The sequence below is a fragment of the Phyllostomus hastatus genome, unplaced genomic scaffold, assembly GCF_019186645.2.
Source record: "Phyllostomus hastatus isolate PE091 unplaced genomic scaffold, TTU_PhHast_1.1 phas_contig_283, whole genome shotgun sequence".
Lineage (NCBI taxonomy): Eukaryota > Metazoa > Chordata > Mammalia > Chiroptera > Phyllostomidae > Phyllostomus > Phyllostomus hastatus.
This window is the reverse complement of record NW_025333833.1, coordinates 8,451,495-8,465,278: the sequence shown is the minus strand read 5'-3', so window position 1 is coordinate 8,465,278 and position 13,784 is coordinate 8,451,495. Positions and strand designations below refer to the sequence as shown.

General features: G+C 55.7%; 1 protein-coding gene across 1 annotated transcript; it reads right to left on the bottom strand.

The window, feature by feature from the left end:
- Positions 1–567: 567 nt before the first annotated feature.
- TEX35 (testis expressed 35) lies at positions 568–9,254 on the bottom strand. Its single transcript, XM_045838727.1, has 8 exons — positions 9,216–9,254; positions 8,468–8,518; positions 7,824–7,892; positions 6,811–6,867; positions 6,084–6,143; positions 1,821–1,885; positions 1,399–1,595; positions 568–1,026 (listed from the first exon to the last, which is right to left on the bottom strand). The coding sequence occupies exons 1-8, from the start codon at positions 9,252–9,254 to the stop codon at positions 980–982; spliced, it is 585 nt and encodes a 194-aa protein (XP_045694683.1). The 3' UTR covers positions 568–979.
- Positions 9,255–13,784: the final 4,530 nt, after the last annotated feature.

Sequence of the window (13,784 nt, the reverse complement as noted above, 5' to 3'; positions counted from 1 at the left end):
CTGCATCCCTTTGGTGGGGGAGGAGGGAGGAAGCCTGCCAGAGGGTAAGGAGGGTGGATCCTCAGAGCCCAAGGGGACCCGTGAGCACCAGGTCCTGAGCCCTCCTGCAAGCTAGACCCTGGGTCTGTGGCTTCCCCACACTGCCCCAAAGTCTCGGGTCTCCCCCCAGCCCACACAATGTAGGAGCCAAGGACATGGAGGGAGGAGGGGGACAGGGCAGCAGGGGTGTCTCCTGTCACCGCACAGAAAGGCGTCTGACGTATTCAGGGCCTCCCCTCTCTTCTGCCCTGGGGCCTTTGCAGAGCCAGGTGGAGTTGAGAGGGAGAGAGCGTTTTGAGGGGAATGACCTCCAAGGACAACTAGGAAGAGGGGCTGGAATCTAAACTACACTGATATAGAATAAGAAAGTAACACCCTTTGTATACTCAAGGTTGGTGACATCCCCTTTGGATTTCGATGAAGCTTTTAATCTGGGTGGAGGGAGGCCTGGGCAGGTGGGAGGGAAGGGGCCACAGCGACAGCCTGTGCTGTGCAGCTCAAGGAGCGGGGAGAGGGCCAACTGGAGCTCTGGCAGGCTCGGCGGCGGTGGCCCTAAGTGGGAAGCATGTCCTCCTCGGTCACGGAGAGGTTGAAGTACATATATATCAGGAAGCAGCTCCAGATGCCGAGGGTGAGAAGGATGCCCAGGCCTGGCGTGAAGGTGTCCTGCTAGAGGGGCAGACGGGCAGACAGCCGAGGCGAGGGCAGGTCAGCCGCTGGCAAGGCACCTGCCCCTCCACGGGGACCTCCAGGCTGGACTGCCCAGCCCTCCGTTCCTGGGGCCGAGCCTCCCCGGAGACTGCATGGAGGTGGTGGGGGTGGGGGGCAGAGTCTGCAGGGGCACAGGTGAGGCCTGATGCGAACGCAGCCTGAGCGCACTGACTGCCTTGGGGACGACGGGACACCCGACTGAGACAAGGCACCTCTCGTCTGGCTCCACCTACCCCTGATTGTAGCTGTTCTTTAGGGCACACAACAAACATTTCTCTTGTAGAGGACAGAAACGGCACAAGAAAGGTCATTTTTCCCTGGTCCAAGATGGCCAGACTGCTGGGCACCCCGTCAGGTTTTGCTACAGGAAAGGACAGAACAATACAGTGGCACTTGGGGGCAGGCACATCCAGAGTTGAGTCCTGCTTGCTCATGACTTGGGGATGTCCCAGGCCTAGAGGGCAAGACCCCAGAGAGGGCTCAGGCTGCAGGGGCCTCCCGGGCCTGCAGAGCGTTGCAGCCACTTCCCTTGCAGCTAGAGGTGCCGGCGTGAGCGCAGAGGCCGAGGGGAGGGGAGGGAGGAGCAGGGGCCCAGGGAGGAGCAGGGGCCCAGCGTGCAGCTCCCGAGCAGGGAGGGGCAGGCATCACTCACACAGCAGGTCCCACATTGATGGAGGGACTCCAGCGGGTCTCTTTTGGGCTTCTGCAGTGCCATATGCTTCTTGTAAACAGCCAGCGATGCTCCGTCAGCTCCCTCCAGTTTCCTGGGCCGGAGATGTGAGTCCATGTCAGGCTTTCCCATCAGCCTGAGGTCTTGATGCTCCTTTGGTCCTCTTCTAAGCAGACTGGGCAGTCGGGGAGGGGCCGAGATGGGGAGACAATTTCCAACATGACAAGGAGATCGCGACAGCACAGGTGGCCGTGGACGGCCCTCACTCCAAGCCACTGGGGCCAGAGACAGCAAGACAGCTCTGTGAAGGGTCTGAGAGTCCTTGAATCCCAAGGACACTTAGTTAAGTGAAGGGGAAGGTTCTTTAGGGACAAGGAGAGAGGGTGCAGGTTATACTTACAGCTTGTTGTTCTTCTGTATATTTATTAAAACTTCCATCTTCTCATCCATATCCTTCTGCATTTCCTTCAAGAGAGAATTCAAAGCGAGAAGCCACATCTTGAAGGGCCTTTGGAGCCCCCTTCCCCCTGCCACTCGGAGATCACACCTCAGCACCTTACTTCCGCAGAATGCCCACTGGCCTCGAGTATGGTGGCTTCTGGGGTGTCCCTGACATGGGCCGCCTCCCCGTTTCCAAGATGGGGCTGAGCAACAGGCAGAGTCACTAGGGGCTTGTCCCAAGTCCCCAGGTGAGTCAGAGACCAGGAGTTGTTGCTTCACCTGAACTCACTCACACTCGGATGAAACCACTATCTGCCTTGGTCCAAGGCCTATGCAATGACAGAACCAAAACGGGAAACTGTACGACACGCTCCCCACCCAATCCCTGCAAAAGACACTTTGATGCCAACGTGTTGACCCCCGCCACACACCCAGATCCCGTGTATTTGTTCGCTCCATCTTTTACCCAGGTGGTGGCAGAAAGGGTCAACACACAATAAAACTGGCAGCAGCTCAAGTGGGCCCTCACGTGTACTATTTACTAGAAACTGAAAGAACAGTAAAATCTTCTTGACAGAGTTGAGGCCTATACATTTGACCTGGGGAAACTGGGTAGGAACAGTGGTCCCTAAAGAGATTCGAAGACAGCAGATGCGATCCTAGACTGTAATGGGCACAACAGGGTTGGAGCAACTATTATAACATATAGACTGAAAATAATTTGCTTCCAGGAAAATAATTGGAATAAAAAAATCAAAGTTGTGGAAACAGTTTACTGAACTGTGGTAAAAACTTGATCAGAAAATTATACTGTCTGGGAGGAGATGATTTCAAAACATACCTTCTTGAGAAGCAGTTTAAAATGCTAGTTTACATTTTGAAGAACATATTTATATTCAGAAGTGGAGTCGAAATATGCCTGAAGTCAAAATTTCTCCTAAGTCCAAAAGAACCAGAGTGGAAACATCCCATAGTCTCACAAGTCTGGCCATCATTTCTAACTCCTTGTGTCCCAGAGTGACCCCCTCGTGGTCTCTTCAAAATTAGTTCTATTTCCCAGCTACCCTCGTCATTGTCACCACTGTCTTCTAATCACACAGACTCAAGCTTTGGAGCCCTCACAGCTGCTGGCCTGTCTTTTGTTCTCCGTATGGAACTGGCCCCCAGCACGCTGTTGTCCCTACACCTGGTCCGGTTTTCTCCACCCTGAGCCGGATGCGGCTGCCTGTCTGATATTTTTGCTCCAGACGACCCCCACCTGCCCCCTGGGGCGCCCAGGCCACGGAGCCAGCAGCTGCCGGGCAGCTTTCTGAAATGCTGCTCCCGGCGTGTTCTTGGATGAGGACTCTCCCGAGGCCCCCGGCTGCTTCCCCCGCCAGGCCCCGGCCCGTCTGCCTGCCTTTCAACAGCCTCCCGGCCCCGCGGCCTCGGTGCGCCGTCCGTCCACTGCGCTTCTCACCGTTTCCCCAGATGACCCCACTTGGAAGACGGGGTCCCCACTGACGGCGATACACCTCGCGTCCCTCCCGCCTCCACGCTGCGCGCAAGCTGTGCCCGCGCCCAAAATAGCCTCCTCCGTGCCTAGTGGCCCTGCCCCCCAGCGAACAAACACCGGAGTCTGCACTTCACTGCCAAAATAGCACCTGCCCTTGCAGAAGCTCTGGGTAACGCGGAGGGACACAAAGGAGAAAATCGTCGCCACCTAGAAACAGCAATAACCCTTTTGGTCTATCTCTTTCCAGTCTTTTTCTCCATGTTCACGCACCTATTTTTTCCCACGGAAGTGAGATCAGCTTGTATGTGTTACTCGTATCTTGCTTTTTTTTTACTTCTCATTATAAGCATTCTTTTTAAACACTGTCTAATAGGTCCTGATTTTCATTTTATGGATGTATCGTCATTTGTTTTTTTTTCTCTACTGTTAAAATTGTGGTTATTTCCAAGTTTTTGCTACTCCGTGTGTGTGTGTGTGTGTATGTGTGTGTGTGTGTGTGTGTGTGTGTGAATATAGGATATATAATATATATATATCCATCCCTCCATGCTGGCACTTCTGATCTTTTAGAGGTTAAATTCTGAGAAGTGGAATTGAAGAATCAAGGGGGTTCAATACTTTTAAAAAAAGATTTTATTTACTTATTTTTAGAGAGAGGGGAAGGGAGGGAGAAAGAGAGGGAGAGCAACACTGACGTGAGAGAGAAACATTGATCGGTTGCCCCTCATACATGCCCAGCTGGGCCCCATCTCGGTCAGGGGGACAGAACCTGCAGCTCAGCATGTGCCCTGACCAGGAATCGAACCGGCGACCTTTTGCTTTGTGGGATGATGCCTAACCCACTGAGCCATGCTGGTCGGGGCTCCTTTTCAGTATTTTACAAGCTCGAACTCTGACCATCAGTACCGAGCGTTCCTCTCTTGTTCCGTAGTCGTCCTAGATTAAAACCGAGTATTCGAATGCGACACTCACCTAATTATCGTTTTCATTGGCATTCATTGGATTACTCATGAGTAAACTCTTTTAATGTTTACTGCTTTTTAGTTATATTCTCCCTGTGGATTTTCCGTTCCCACCCTTCCCCATTTTTCTGTTTGGTTCTCACCAATTTGTGTGAGCTCTACGTGTTACAGATAAAAAATCTGGTGTCTGTGTCTATCCTGTTTGTGGAAAAATTGTTTCTCCAAAACTGTTGTTTGCTTTTAATTGTTTATGGAGCTGTTCTGTTGTAATTTCAATTTTTTAAAAATTGTTCAATATACCAGTATTTCCTTTGTGATTTCTTCCATTGTATTTTTGCTTAGAACCTCTGGTTAAATACTTATGTACACTTTCTTCTTATTCGTTTTTAGCATTTAAATTCACGTGGTAGACTATTCCAGCTTACAGAATTTACTGAATTAAGTTTTCTCTTCATGTATGCAAACAATGTTAATGTTATTACATAACACTTTCCTTCTCACTGGTCTTTAAAAAACCATCTTTCTCCTATTTTAAATGTTATAGAGCCGAGGTTCCCAAACTACAGCATACAATGGAATCACAAGGGGATCTTGAAAAACCACTGACCCTGGACCTCACCCCGAGAGGTTCTGGTGTGGTGCCAGGGCGCAGCCTGGGTACAGGGAGGTCAGAGTGCAGGCGGCTCCCGGGCGCAGCCGCGGTGAGTAACCGCTGCAGCAGCGCTGAGGGCCTGGCTGTCCCCAGCGGCAAGCGTCACAGTCGCTCGAGTGTGAAGCGTCTGCACCCTCCCTGTCCCTCTGGGCCTGGGCCTGGGCCTGGGAGCATGAGTCTTACAAAGCCTCACAGGTATTCTCACTGCATCCCCGGCAGAGAGGCTGTTCCAGGGTTATCTCTGCTGGTTATCCCTGGGCTGAGCCACATTGATTCGATTACTGTGGCTTCTGGATGAGTTTTAATACCTCGTAGATGTAGCTACAACTTGTGAAATGTTCTAGGTATCTGCTTTTAAGCCTTTTATGCTTCCACATTGGTGGCTCTCAAACTTTCACCTGGAGACCGTGAGAAAAACCCAAGGCTACAAGACCTATCTAAAATGGGACCTGGGCTTGCCCTGGCCAGGGGGCTCAGTTGGTTGGAGCGTTGTCCCTCACACCAAAAGATCTGCAGGTTCGATTCCCGTTTGGAGCGTGGACAGGAGGCAACTGATCGATGTTTCACTCTCACATTGATGTCTCTCTCTCCTTCCTCCTCTCTCTCTAAAATGAATAAATATACATCCTCAGGTGAAGATTAAATAATAGTAATAATAAAATTAAATTCAAAATACAAATAAATAAATAAAACTTTAAAATAAGATAAAATAAATGTATAGGACCTGGGCTCTGTTTTCTTTATTTGTGCTGGTGATTCTGAAACACAGCAAAGTGTGAGAACCACGACCCCAGAATCCGATGGTCCTCTCAGTGCCGCTGAGTTTAGAAATAATCTGACTGGGCTTTTGGTTACATTCGCATTAAGCTTCCAAAGCAGTCTTCAAGGCTTACCTGGAGACTCCCTCTCTGGATGGGAACTTTTCTGGCTACCCCAGCCCACGTTCCTCCCTCACTGCTCTAAACTCCACATTAACTGACATCCTGTTATCAACCAGGCCGTCACTCACGTGGTCATTCTTTCCTGCAATAGAGTTTGGGGCATGGTCTGGGATCTCTTTCCACAAATCCTAGTATGGCGCTGGCCCCTGGAAGGCACTCTGTCAATGCTTACCTTCATAATCTCCACAAATTCCTGGAGTTTATCGAAATCCTTGTCCATTACATCTTTTATCTAATGAGGAAGAAAGGCACAGGGCACATCACTGACTGTGGAGTCATTTTGGAGGCATGTTAGCAAAGGGCAGCAGCTGCCTGCTGGGGTGAGCTGGATGAAGCTCATGGAATAGACTAGTCATGGCCCCTTGAAGCCACGTTCTCCCCAAGGGGCCAAAGAAGGGACCAGGGGTGCAGGTACCAGAAAGTGACCACCGCCACTGGCCTCGGCCCAACTCGGACCTGCCCCAGGCTTCTGGCGGAGCTCCGACCACAACGTCAATTACGCCTTCTCGCTGGAGCCTCCCTTGCTCCCTGAGGGTGCTCCGGGCAGTGCCATCGAGCAGGCAGGAAGAGAGGTGCTGCCCTGCGCTTGCTCAGGGCAGGTGAGGAGAATAACTGAACTGGTGTCTGGCCGCCCCTGAGTTCCAATCAGCCCCTATGTGTCTCCCCAACCTCATCCATAAGACCCCTTAGAGAGTCCTTAGCATTCAAACACTGGGTTTACGCATCAGACAAGTAAGAAATGGATACCCTAAGTTGCCTGACATGCAGGGATTTGGGCTGAGTTCATTTGAGAGATTTTTCTATGAAATTCCTGATTTCTGTCACTGTTCAAAGTAAGGATTGCACTTTCCTGGAAGATGCCCTTTACCTCCAACTTCTGATAAGTCTCATCCTGTTACCTGTTTTATCTCCTCCATCTTTTCCTTGAGCTCTTCCTTCACCTCCCTGAGTTCATTCTGAGGAAATGAAAGAGGGAAGAGAAGGAGTCAAGAATGTCTCAGAAGGAAGGGACACTGCCAGAGGAGGAAAGGAAAGGTCCCGGGGTGTGGACAGGGGAGGGGCAGAGAGACACACCCCACTCGGGAGGACAGAAAAGGAGCTGTTAAGAAAACAGGATGGAGGGACACGCAGACGTCGTGTGACTCTGACACTTCTGTGAGGTGACAGTCAAAACTGCACAGGCAGTGCAAATTGAGGATCATTCTACAAAGTGAACGGTCCACGGTCCTCAAAAATGTCACTGTCCCGAGAGACAGAGGGGACGAACTGTTCCACATGTCAGGAGGCGGAAGAGACCGGGAACCTGGATGCACCTGTGATCCCAGGTTGGGTCCCAGATAAAAAAAAGCTGTTTTTTTCTGTTGTCACAAAAGACACCAGTGGATCATTGTGGAAATTAGCATAAGGGCTGTAGAGGAGGATAGTGCCGATGCTAATTTCCTGATTTTAATATTTTGAGAATTTGGCTGTGGCCATGTAAGAGAGTGCCCTTGTTTTTAGGCAACTCACGCTGAAGTTTGAGAAGAAGCGTGCCCTCACCCGGTTCAGGAAACACTGTGTGTGTGTGTGTGTGTGTGTGTGTGTGTGTGTGTGTATGAGGGGTGGGGGAGGACTGTGATAAAATGCCAACAGTTGGGGAATCTGGGTGACAGGACACTACAATTCATTGTGCCATTTTTGAAACTTTTCTGTAAGTCCGAAATTATTTCAAAATAACGAGTTAAACAACCAAAAAGAGCCCGAGGGAATGAAGTCACAGGGCCCAAAGCCCAACCATTGACACCCATGGTTTTTCCCAGTGGGAGCTGTTTTGCTGCACCCCGCCCCAACCCCCCCTCACCAGGGCTGATCCCACCCTGCACCCCCTTTCCGAGGGCTGATCCCACCCTACTGCCTGGGTCCACACACCTACCTTTAGCTCCCGAGTCACTCCCGTTTTGGTAAATGGCCCTTCTGGTTTAATTCCTTTGTAGTCACATGTCTGTTGGTTGAAACCAGAAGCACAGAGTGCTGGAAATCACGGCTGTGGGGTAGGTAGGGCGGGAGGGATCACCCCAGTCTCCGTGTCTCCCTCTGGGCCAGGGCAGACAGGTGACAGCTGGTGGTCCCACTCCACCCTTCAATTCTCTCTGAGCTCCTCCACCCCACTGCCCCCCGCCCCCCCCCCCCCGGGCTTCAGCCCTGGGCCCCAGCCCCCTGCACAGCTGCGTCCTCCGCCCCCTGTGCCTCCAAGTGGCTGGCGTCTCGTCCTCCAGCTCTCGGCTCAAAGGAAGGCCTTTCCTGACCCCTTACCTGCGGCAGCCTTCCTGTCAGGTCTCCCTGTTTTACTTCTCTGCACAGCAGTGACAGTGCTGAATGTTTTCTTATTCATGTATGTATCTGATTAGTTATTAGTGTGATGTTCTAGGTGAGCGGGGAGCTTGTCTGTCTCTCAGCGTACCCCAGCACCTGGGGCAGGCCTTGGCCACCAGCAACAGAGAATGACCCCTGACTCCAAGTCACCTCCCCAGGGCTCTCAGGCCTGGCTGCCAGCACGGCCCCAAAACGGCTTCTTACTTTGATCGGCTCAGGCTTCAATTCCAGGCAAACGGCCTTGTAGTTCTTACTCTGCAGAGGAGGGTGGTGGGGATTCCACCCGTCAGGCATCTGGGCTGGGAGGCTTCCCCGCCCCCGCTTGCAGGAGGAGCCCTCGCCTGGCCCTGCCTGGCCAGCTGTGCTAGAACTCAGGCCTGACTGTCCCCCAGGCCCCGGTCAAGACAACTCGAATTCCATTGTGCATTACGCATCTCAAGGAGCATGTGCCTGTCCCCGCCACCACCACTGCCTCTGCCCCACCACCCCCAGGGCTGCCTGGGCGGGGAAGCACTTCCAGGGAGCTGTAGGGAGGCCATGCAAGCACTGCTTCAGGGGCACAGACTCCGGTTCTAATCTCAGCTGCACCCCCTACAGACTGGTGGGCAAGTTTAGCCTCTCTGGCCTCCACTCCCCCTCTGTAAAGTGGGGGTGATTCCGTGATGAAGTTATGGTACACCCGAGACAGGCCAGGAGGTGTGGGCCTGGCGTGGGGTCACGCCCCCAGAGTGGCCGGGCTGTGGCTCGGTGTCCCGCGTCCTCGTCCCAGAGGGAGTCCTCGGGGGGCCCCTCTCCGTCCCGCCCCAAGGCAAGGGGTCGCCCCACCCTGCTTCCAGGCCGAGAGGCCGCTTCATGCTCAGGACAGATGAAACAAGCCAAGGGGGAGTCATCAGGTGGACTCTGCACGCCCCCCCATCCCCACTCAGTGGGCGCCCAGGGGTGTCTCCTTTACCGGGTTTGTTTTCTTCAGTTCTGCCCTCTTGGCCGACATGGTGGAGGAGGCCAGAGTGTTCTTTTCCCAACCTCCCCACGACGGGCCTGTGACCAGGCCACTGTCCTGTGCCGACTACAGGCCAAGGAGGGGGAGGGACGGCTGCCTCTGTGTGTGGCACAGCTGAGGTCACAATGCCCGGGACCCCCATGCCGGCCTGGGGTGTCACTGCAGCTCTGAGCCTGGGGTGCCTTGGCCCCTGAGGTGAGGGACTCGGGTTGGGTCCCACAGTCCCCCCGGGGACCAAGCCAGCTGTGGCCGAAGCACAGGGCACACCTCCTGAGAAGCAGGAATCGCTGGCTCCTCCCCAGCAGGACCTCCCCGCTGAACAGACCGGGAGGAGGGGTCTGCCCCCCACCCCCCTCACCCGGACTGACTTCTGGGAGCCCGCACACAGTGCCCGCTGCCATGCACTCCCGATGGGGGTGGACCCTTCCTCGGGCTGGAGCTGCCTGGGGCCGAGAAGCCTCTCTGGGTCAAGGTGCACACACCGTGCTGATTCTCTGCACCGCGGGGCCCCAGGGGGTGGGGCGCCAGTCTCAGCCCGAGGATCTCTGATTCCCTGTCTGCATGGCTGGCCCTGTCCCTTCCCCCTGCCGCCCAGTCCCATCTCCTGCTTCTTCTGTCACCCTGGAAGAGGGCGTGACAAGCCGCCACAGGGGCGCGGTGCTAGAGGGGAGAAGCCTCTGGGGGTGCGCGGGCGGGGAGGGGGGCGCTAAAGACAAGGCCATCCTGAGAGTAGCTGTAGTTCGCGCTTGATAAAGAGTCAGAGGAGCACAGCCTCCCGCAGGGACTGAAATCGCTCGGGATCTGGGTGCGAAGCCCAAGTGCTCCTAGTTTGTCCCTGGGCCGCCCACCTTCTCCTTCCGCCTCACTTCAGGCCCAAGTTGCTACCGGAAAGGCCAACTCGGAAACTGAGAACAGGATGGCACAGCGTACAGGAACCAATGCCACCCGCGTGTGAAATTGTGCCCACACCCCCGTGACTCCTCACCCCTCCCTGCGGTCCAGCCCCGCGTGCGCCTGCCCTCCCCCTGCCCGGGCCCCGGGCTCTCCTGGGGAGCCACCTGCAGCCTTCCTGGAGCATTTCCTGGCCGGTCGTCCCATCTCTCAGCCTGGTGACAGCCCTCGATCTCACGGTGTCACAGCCAAAGGGGAATGTGACCGTCACTCCGTTCAGCGTGTGTGGTGGGGCAGAGGGTGGTGGTGAGCGTCCCAGCCCCCTCCCCCCTCCCCATGGTTTCTAGACCCCCTGTAGCCCTGAGCTCGAAACCCCGGTGAAAGGGGCTGACTCCATCTCAACAGTGACCAGCCCCGTGAACCTGGGCACCGTGTCCCCGTCCCGGCCGCCGGCCTGCCTGGACCTGCCGCCCGTTTCCTTTGCTCGGCTACGTGGCTGTCGGGTGAGCCTCCTTCCGGCCGAGCAGGTCGCAGGAGCCCAGGGGCCTGTATATCAGGAACCTGGGTCTTGCAAGAAATCAGGGTCTCCCTGTAAAACGGCTTCACAAATTATACACACATAATGATCCTGGTTTGGACAGAAATGTAACAACACCCGCAGCTCCAGGCTGGTGCCTTCTCACGGCACCGACTCTCGACGTCCCCAGCAGCTCACTGGTGTCTCGGACACGCTCTGGGAGGGCCGAGGACATCCGTGGGCCGACCCCAGACCGGAGCCTCGCGGGGTTTCCTTCTCTACGATTTCCCAATGGGGCGGAGTGCTAGGCCGACACTGATATTGGGGTGTCCCTGCGGGCTGAAGGCTGTTCTTCCCACACAGAGTCAGCCCTGCTCTTCCCAGCCCCCGTCCCAGAGATGTCCAGTGGGAGCGGGGCCAGGGGCACACAGCCCACGCAGGTTCCACGGGAGTCTGGGGGAAAGCAACGCTCACGACTGAGAGGAAGAAGCAACCGAGTGTCTCTCTTCTCCACCTTGACGTCGTTTGGGTTTCCTTTTCCTCACCGGCGTCCTGGTTTCTCAGTTTTGTGAAGACCATGCTGGGATCCCAGCGGGGCAGAATCCCGGGATCTGGCCTGAGACACAGCCCAGAGAACTCGGAGAGAGCGTCTCCCATGCTGAGCACCGGCGTGGGCACCGGCGACCCGGCGTCCCAAAGGCCTCGGACTGGGGCGCAGTGTCTCCTGAAGGCTCCCAGGATCCTGGTGGCTGTGGGCTCCGGTCAGCCTCGGACTGCCCTGACCTAAGTGACTGGCTCTTACCGCATGCTGGCAGTTGGGGTGCTGCCCTGCAGCTCAGGGTCCCCTGGTTCCTGGCCCCAGGGAACCCGCCACACGTCGTACGTCTTTAAGAGACTTAACGTGATGGTGCAGGCACGGCCCTGCTTGACTGATTGGCAGGCGCCTCCCGAATGTCCCCCTTGCTCTCTGACGCGCCGGGGCCCCTGCGCTTTCTGATCGTTTCTATAAATAGAGTGTCCAACCTTGGCTGGAATCGTAATCCTATTATATTGTTCCTATGGAAAAACTGCCCCGTTTCTATCAGGGGAACTCCTAGGACCTCTATTTTAGGAACAAAAGACAATATTCTGGACACATCAATGCAAGCCTCCAGCGAGTTCAGCACGGCCAACGGCAAGCGAAGAGTCGGGGCGAATGTATTGTGTGAGGGTCGCGGGCTCTTTCCTCCCGTGCGTTCCCGTGACAGGGGCGCGTTTGCCAGGGCGCCCCCGCAGCCCCCAGCCATGGGGCAGCCGGCCGCGCGAGATAAAGGGACGCCGACAACCAGAGGCTCCGGCGCGGCTGCCGAATACGGCCCCGGGGCTGCCGCGCCTGACTGCTGTCCCCCTTCCTCCCTGGGTGGCGTCCGGGTGGGGGACGGCGGTCATACTCCTCCTGGCTCTTTCGGCCGCTGCTCCGAGCCTGTCCACAACCTGTCCACAGGCTGTCCACCCTCATCCCTCACAGCCCCCTCCCTGGCGCGGACGCCTCCAGGCCCCCACTTGTCATGGAAGCAATGACCCTGAGCGGCGACCTCTGTGGGTGGCCCTCCTCGTCGGGGATTATAGTTGCTCAACACGGGTTCAAACCGGGGTCACTTCCATGCAGATTTTGTCAATAAATATGCACAATACTGTAAATGCATTTTCCTTGTGATTTTCCTAACATTTTCTTTTGTCTAGTTTTATTATAAGAGCACAGTGTGTAATACAAATACATGCAAAACATTTGTGAACCTACTGTTTACGTTACCGGTAAAGTTTCCTGCTGGCAGCAGACTGTTAGTCTTAGTTTGGGGGGTCAAAAGTGGACTGAAAACTGCACGGGGGTCGGCACCGTGACCCCTACGGCTGAGCTGGCCCTCAACGGTGTTTTCTGCTTGGTGGTCACGGAGGGTCACAGGGAGGATCCCAGTGTTTATCCAGGGAGCAGCCAGCCTCGCCCCCACTTCTGTGGCTAGAACACGACCACCAGGCCACACCTGGCTGCAAAGGAGGCTGGGACCTATGGCCAAGCCTCTCCCAAGAATGAGAGGACATGGGTTTAAGGAGCAGGTGGCCCATCTCCACCACCCCTTCCTAGTGCTTCACACCTGTCTTATCATGAGTGCCCTGGTAAGAACACTTGATTGAGCGTTCTCCGGTGTTCAGTGTGAGGAGGAGACAGCCAAGAAGGTCCACGAGGCAAGGTTACTATGGTGGACACTGGGGCTGGGATTAAACCTCTTTGCAGATGGGAGCTCCAGTTGGAGATTGACCTCTTTGTCCCATGGGTGACCGATGGGCTGGGACGGGAGGCAAGTTGTAATAATGATCCTGTTTGCCCCAAGGTTTATAATCCCACAGTCCCAGCCTCTCCCAGGCCCCTCTGCAGAAGGCCCTGCAGGGCCTCCCTTTCCCGCGGCAGGCACCAGGCCCTGTGACAGAAGGGCCCACGGGGGCCCTGGGCTCCGCCTGAAGCGGAGAGGGGAGGCGCCGTGACATCCCTCCTCTGGCTGGCAAAGCACGTGTGCAAACCGCTCCCTGGGGCGGGACCACTGGCCATGACTCAAACACCGAAGCAAGCCACATGCACGTGCTGCGCCCCCTGAAGCAAGCGTTACTTTATTTGTGTCTAATTAGTGATTAAACAAAAGTGACTCCCTGCTGGTGCCCTTCCTCCTCTAAACGCGGTGACGATGACAGCCCAACCCGGCAGCCGTGAGGCCTGGGCCTGCCTGGTTCCCAGACCCACGCCTCACTGCCGGCCGCCTCGCCCAGGCTCAGGGCTGGGTCTGCACTCAGCACCGGGCCCAGGGTCCCTCTGCAGGGGACCCCACAGTGAGTCCCCTGTGGGTTCAGGACACGTTTACCGAACACTCTGCACGGCCCCGGCCCCTGGAAACCCGCCACTGACGGGCCGACAGCAGTGACAACACAACCACACGAGCCACACGGTGAGAGGGCCCGGCGTGCGGAGGAGGCCCCAGGGAGGGCAGGGCCCAGCTCTGGGAGCAGGCTCTCTGCCAGGTTCCTCCGGGCCCCATTCCCGGCCTTGGGAGCTTCCCAGGACCCTAGTGCTCTAGACCCAGGCT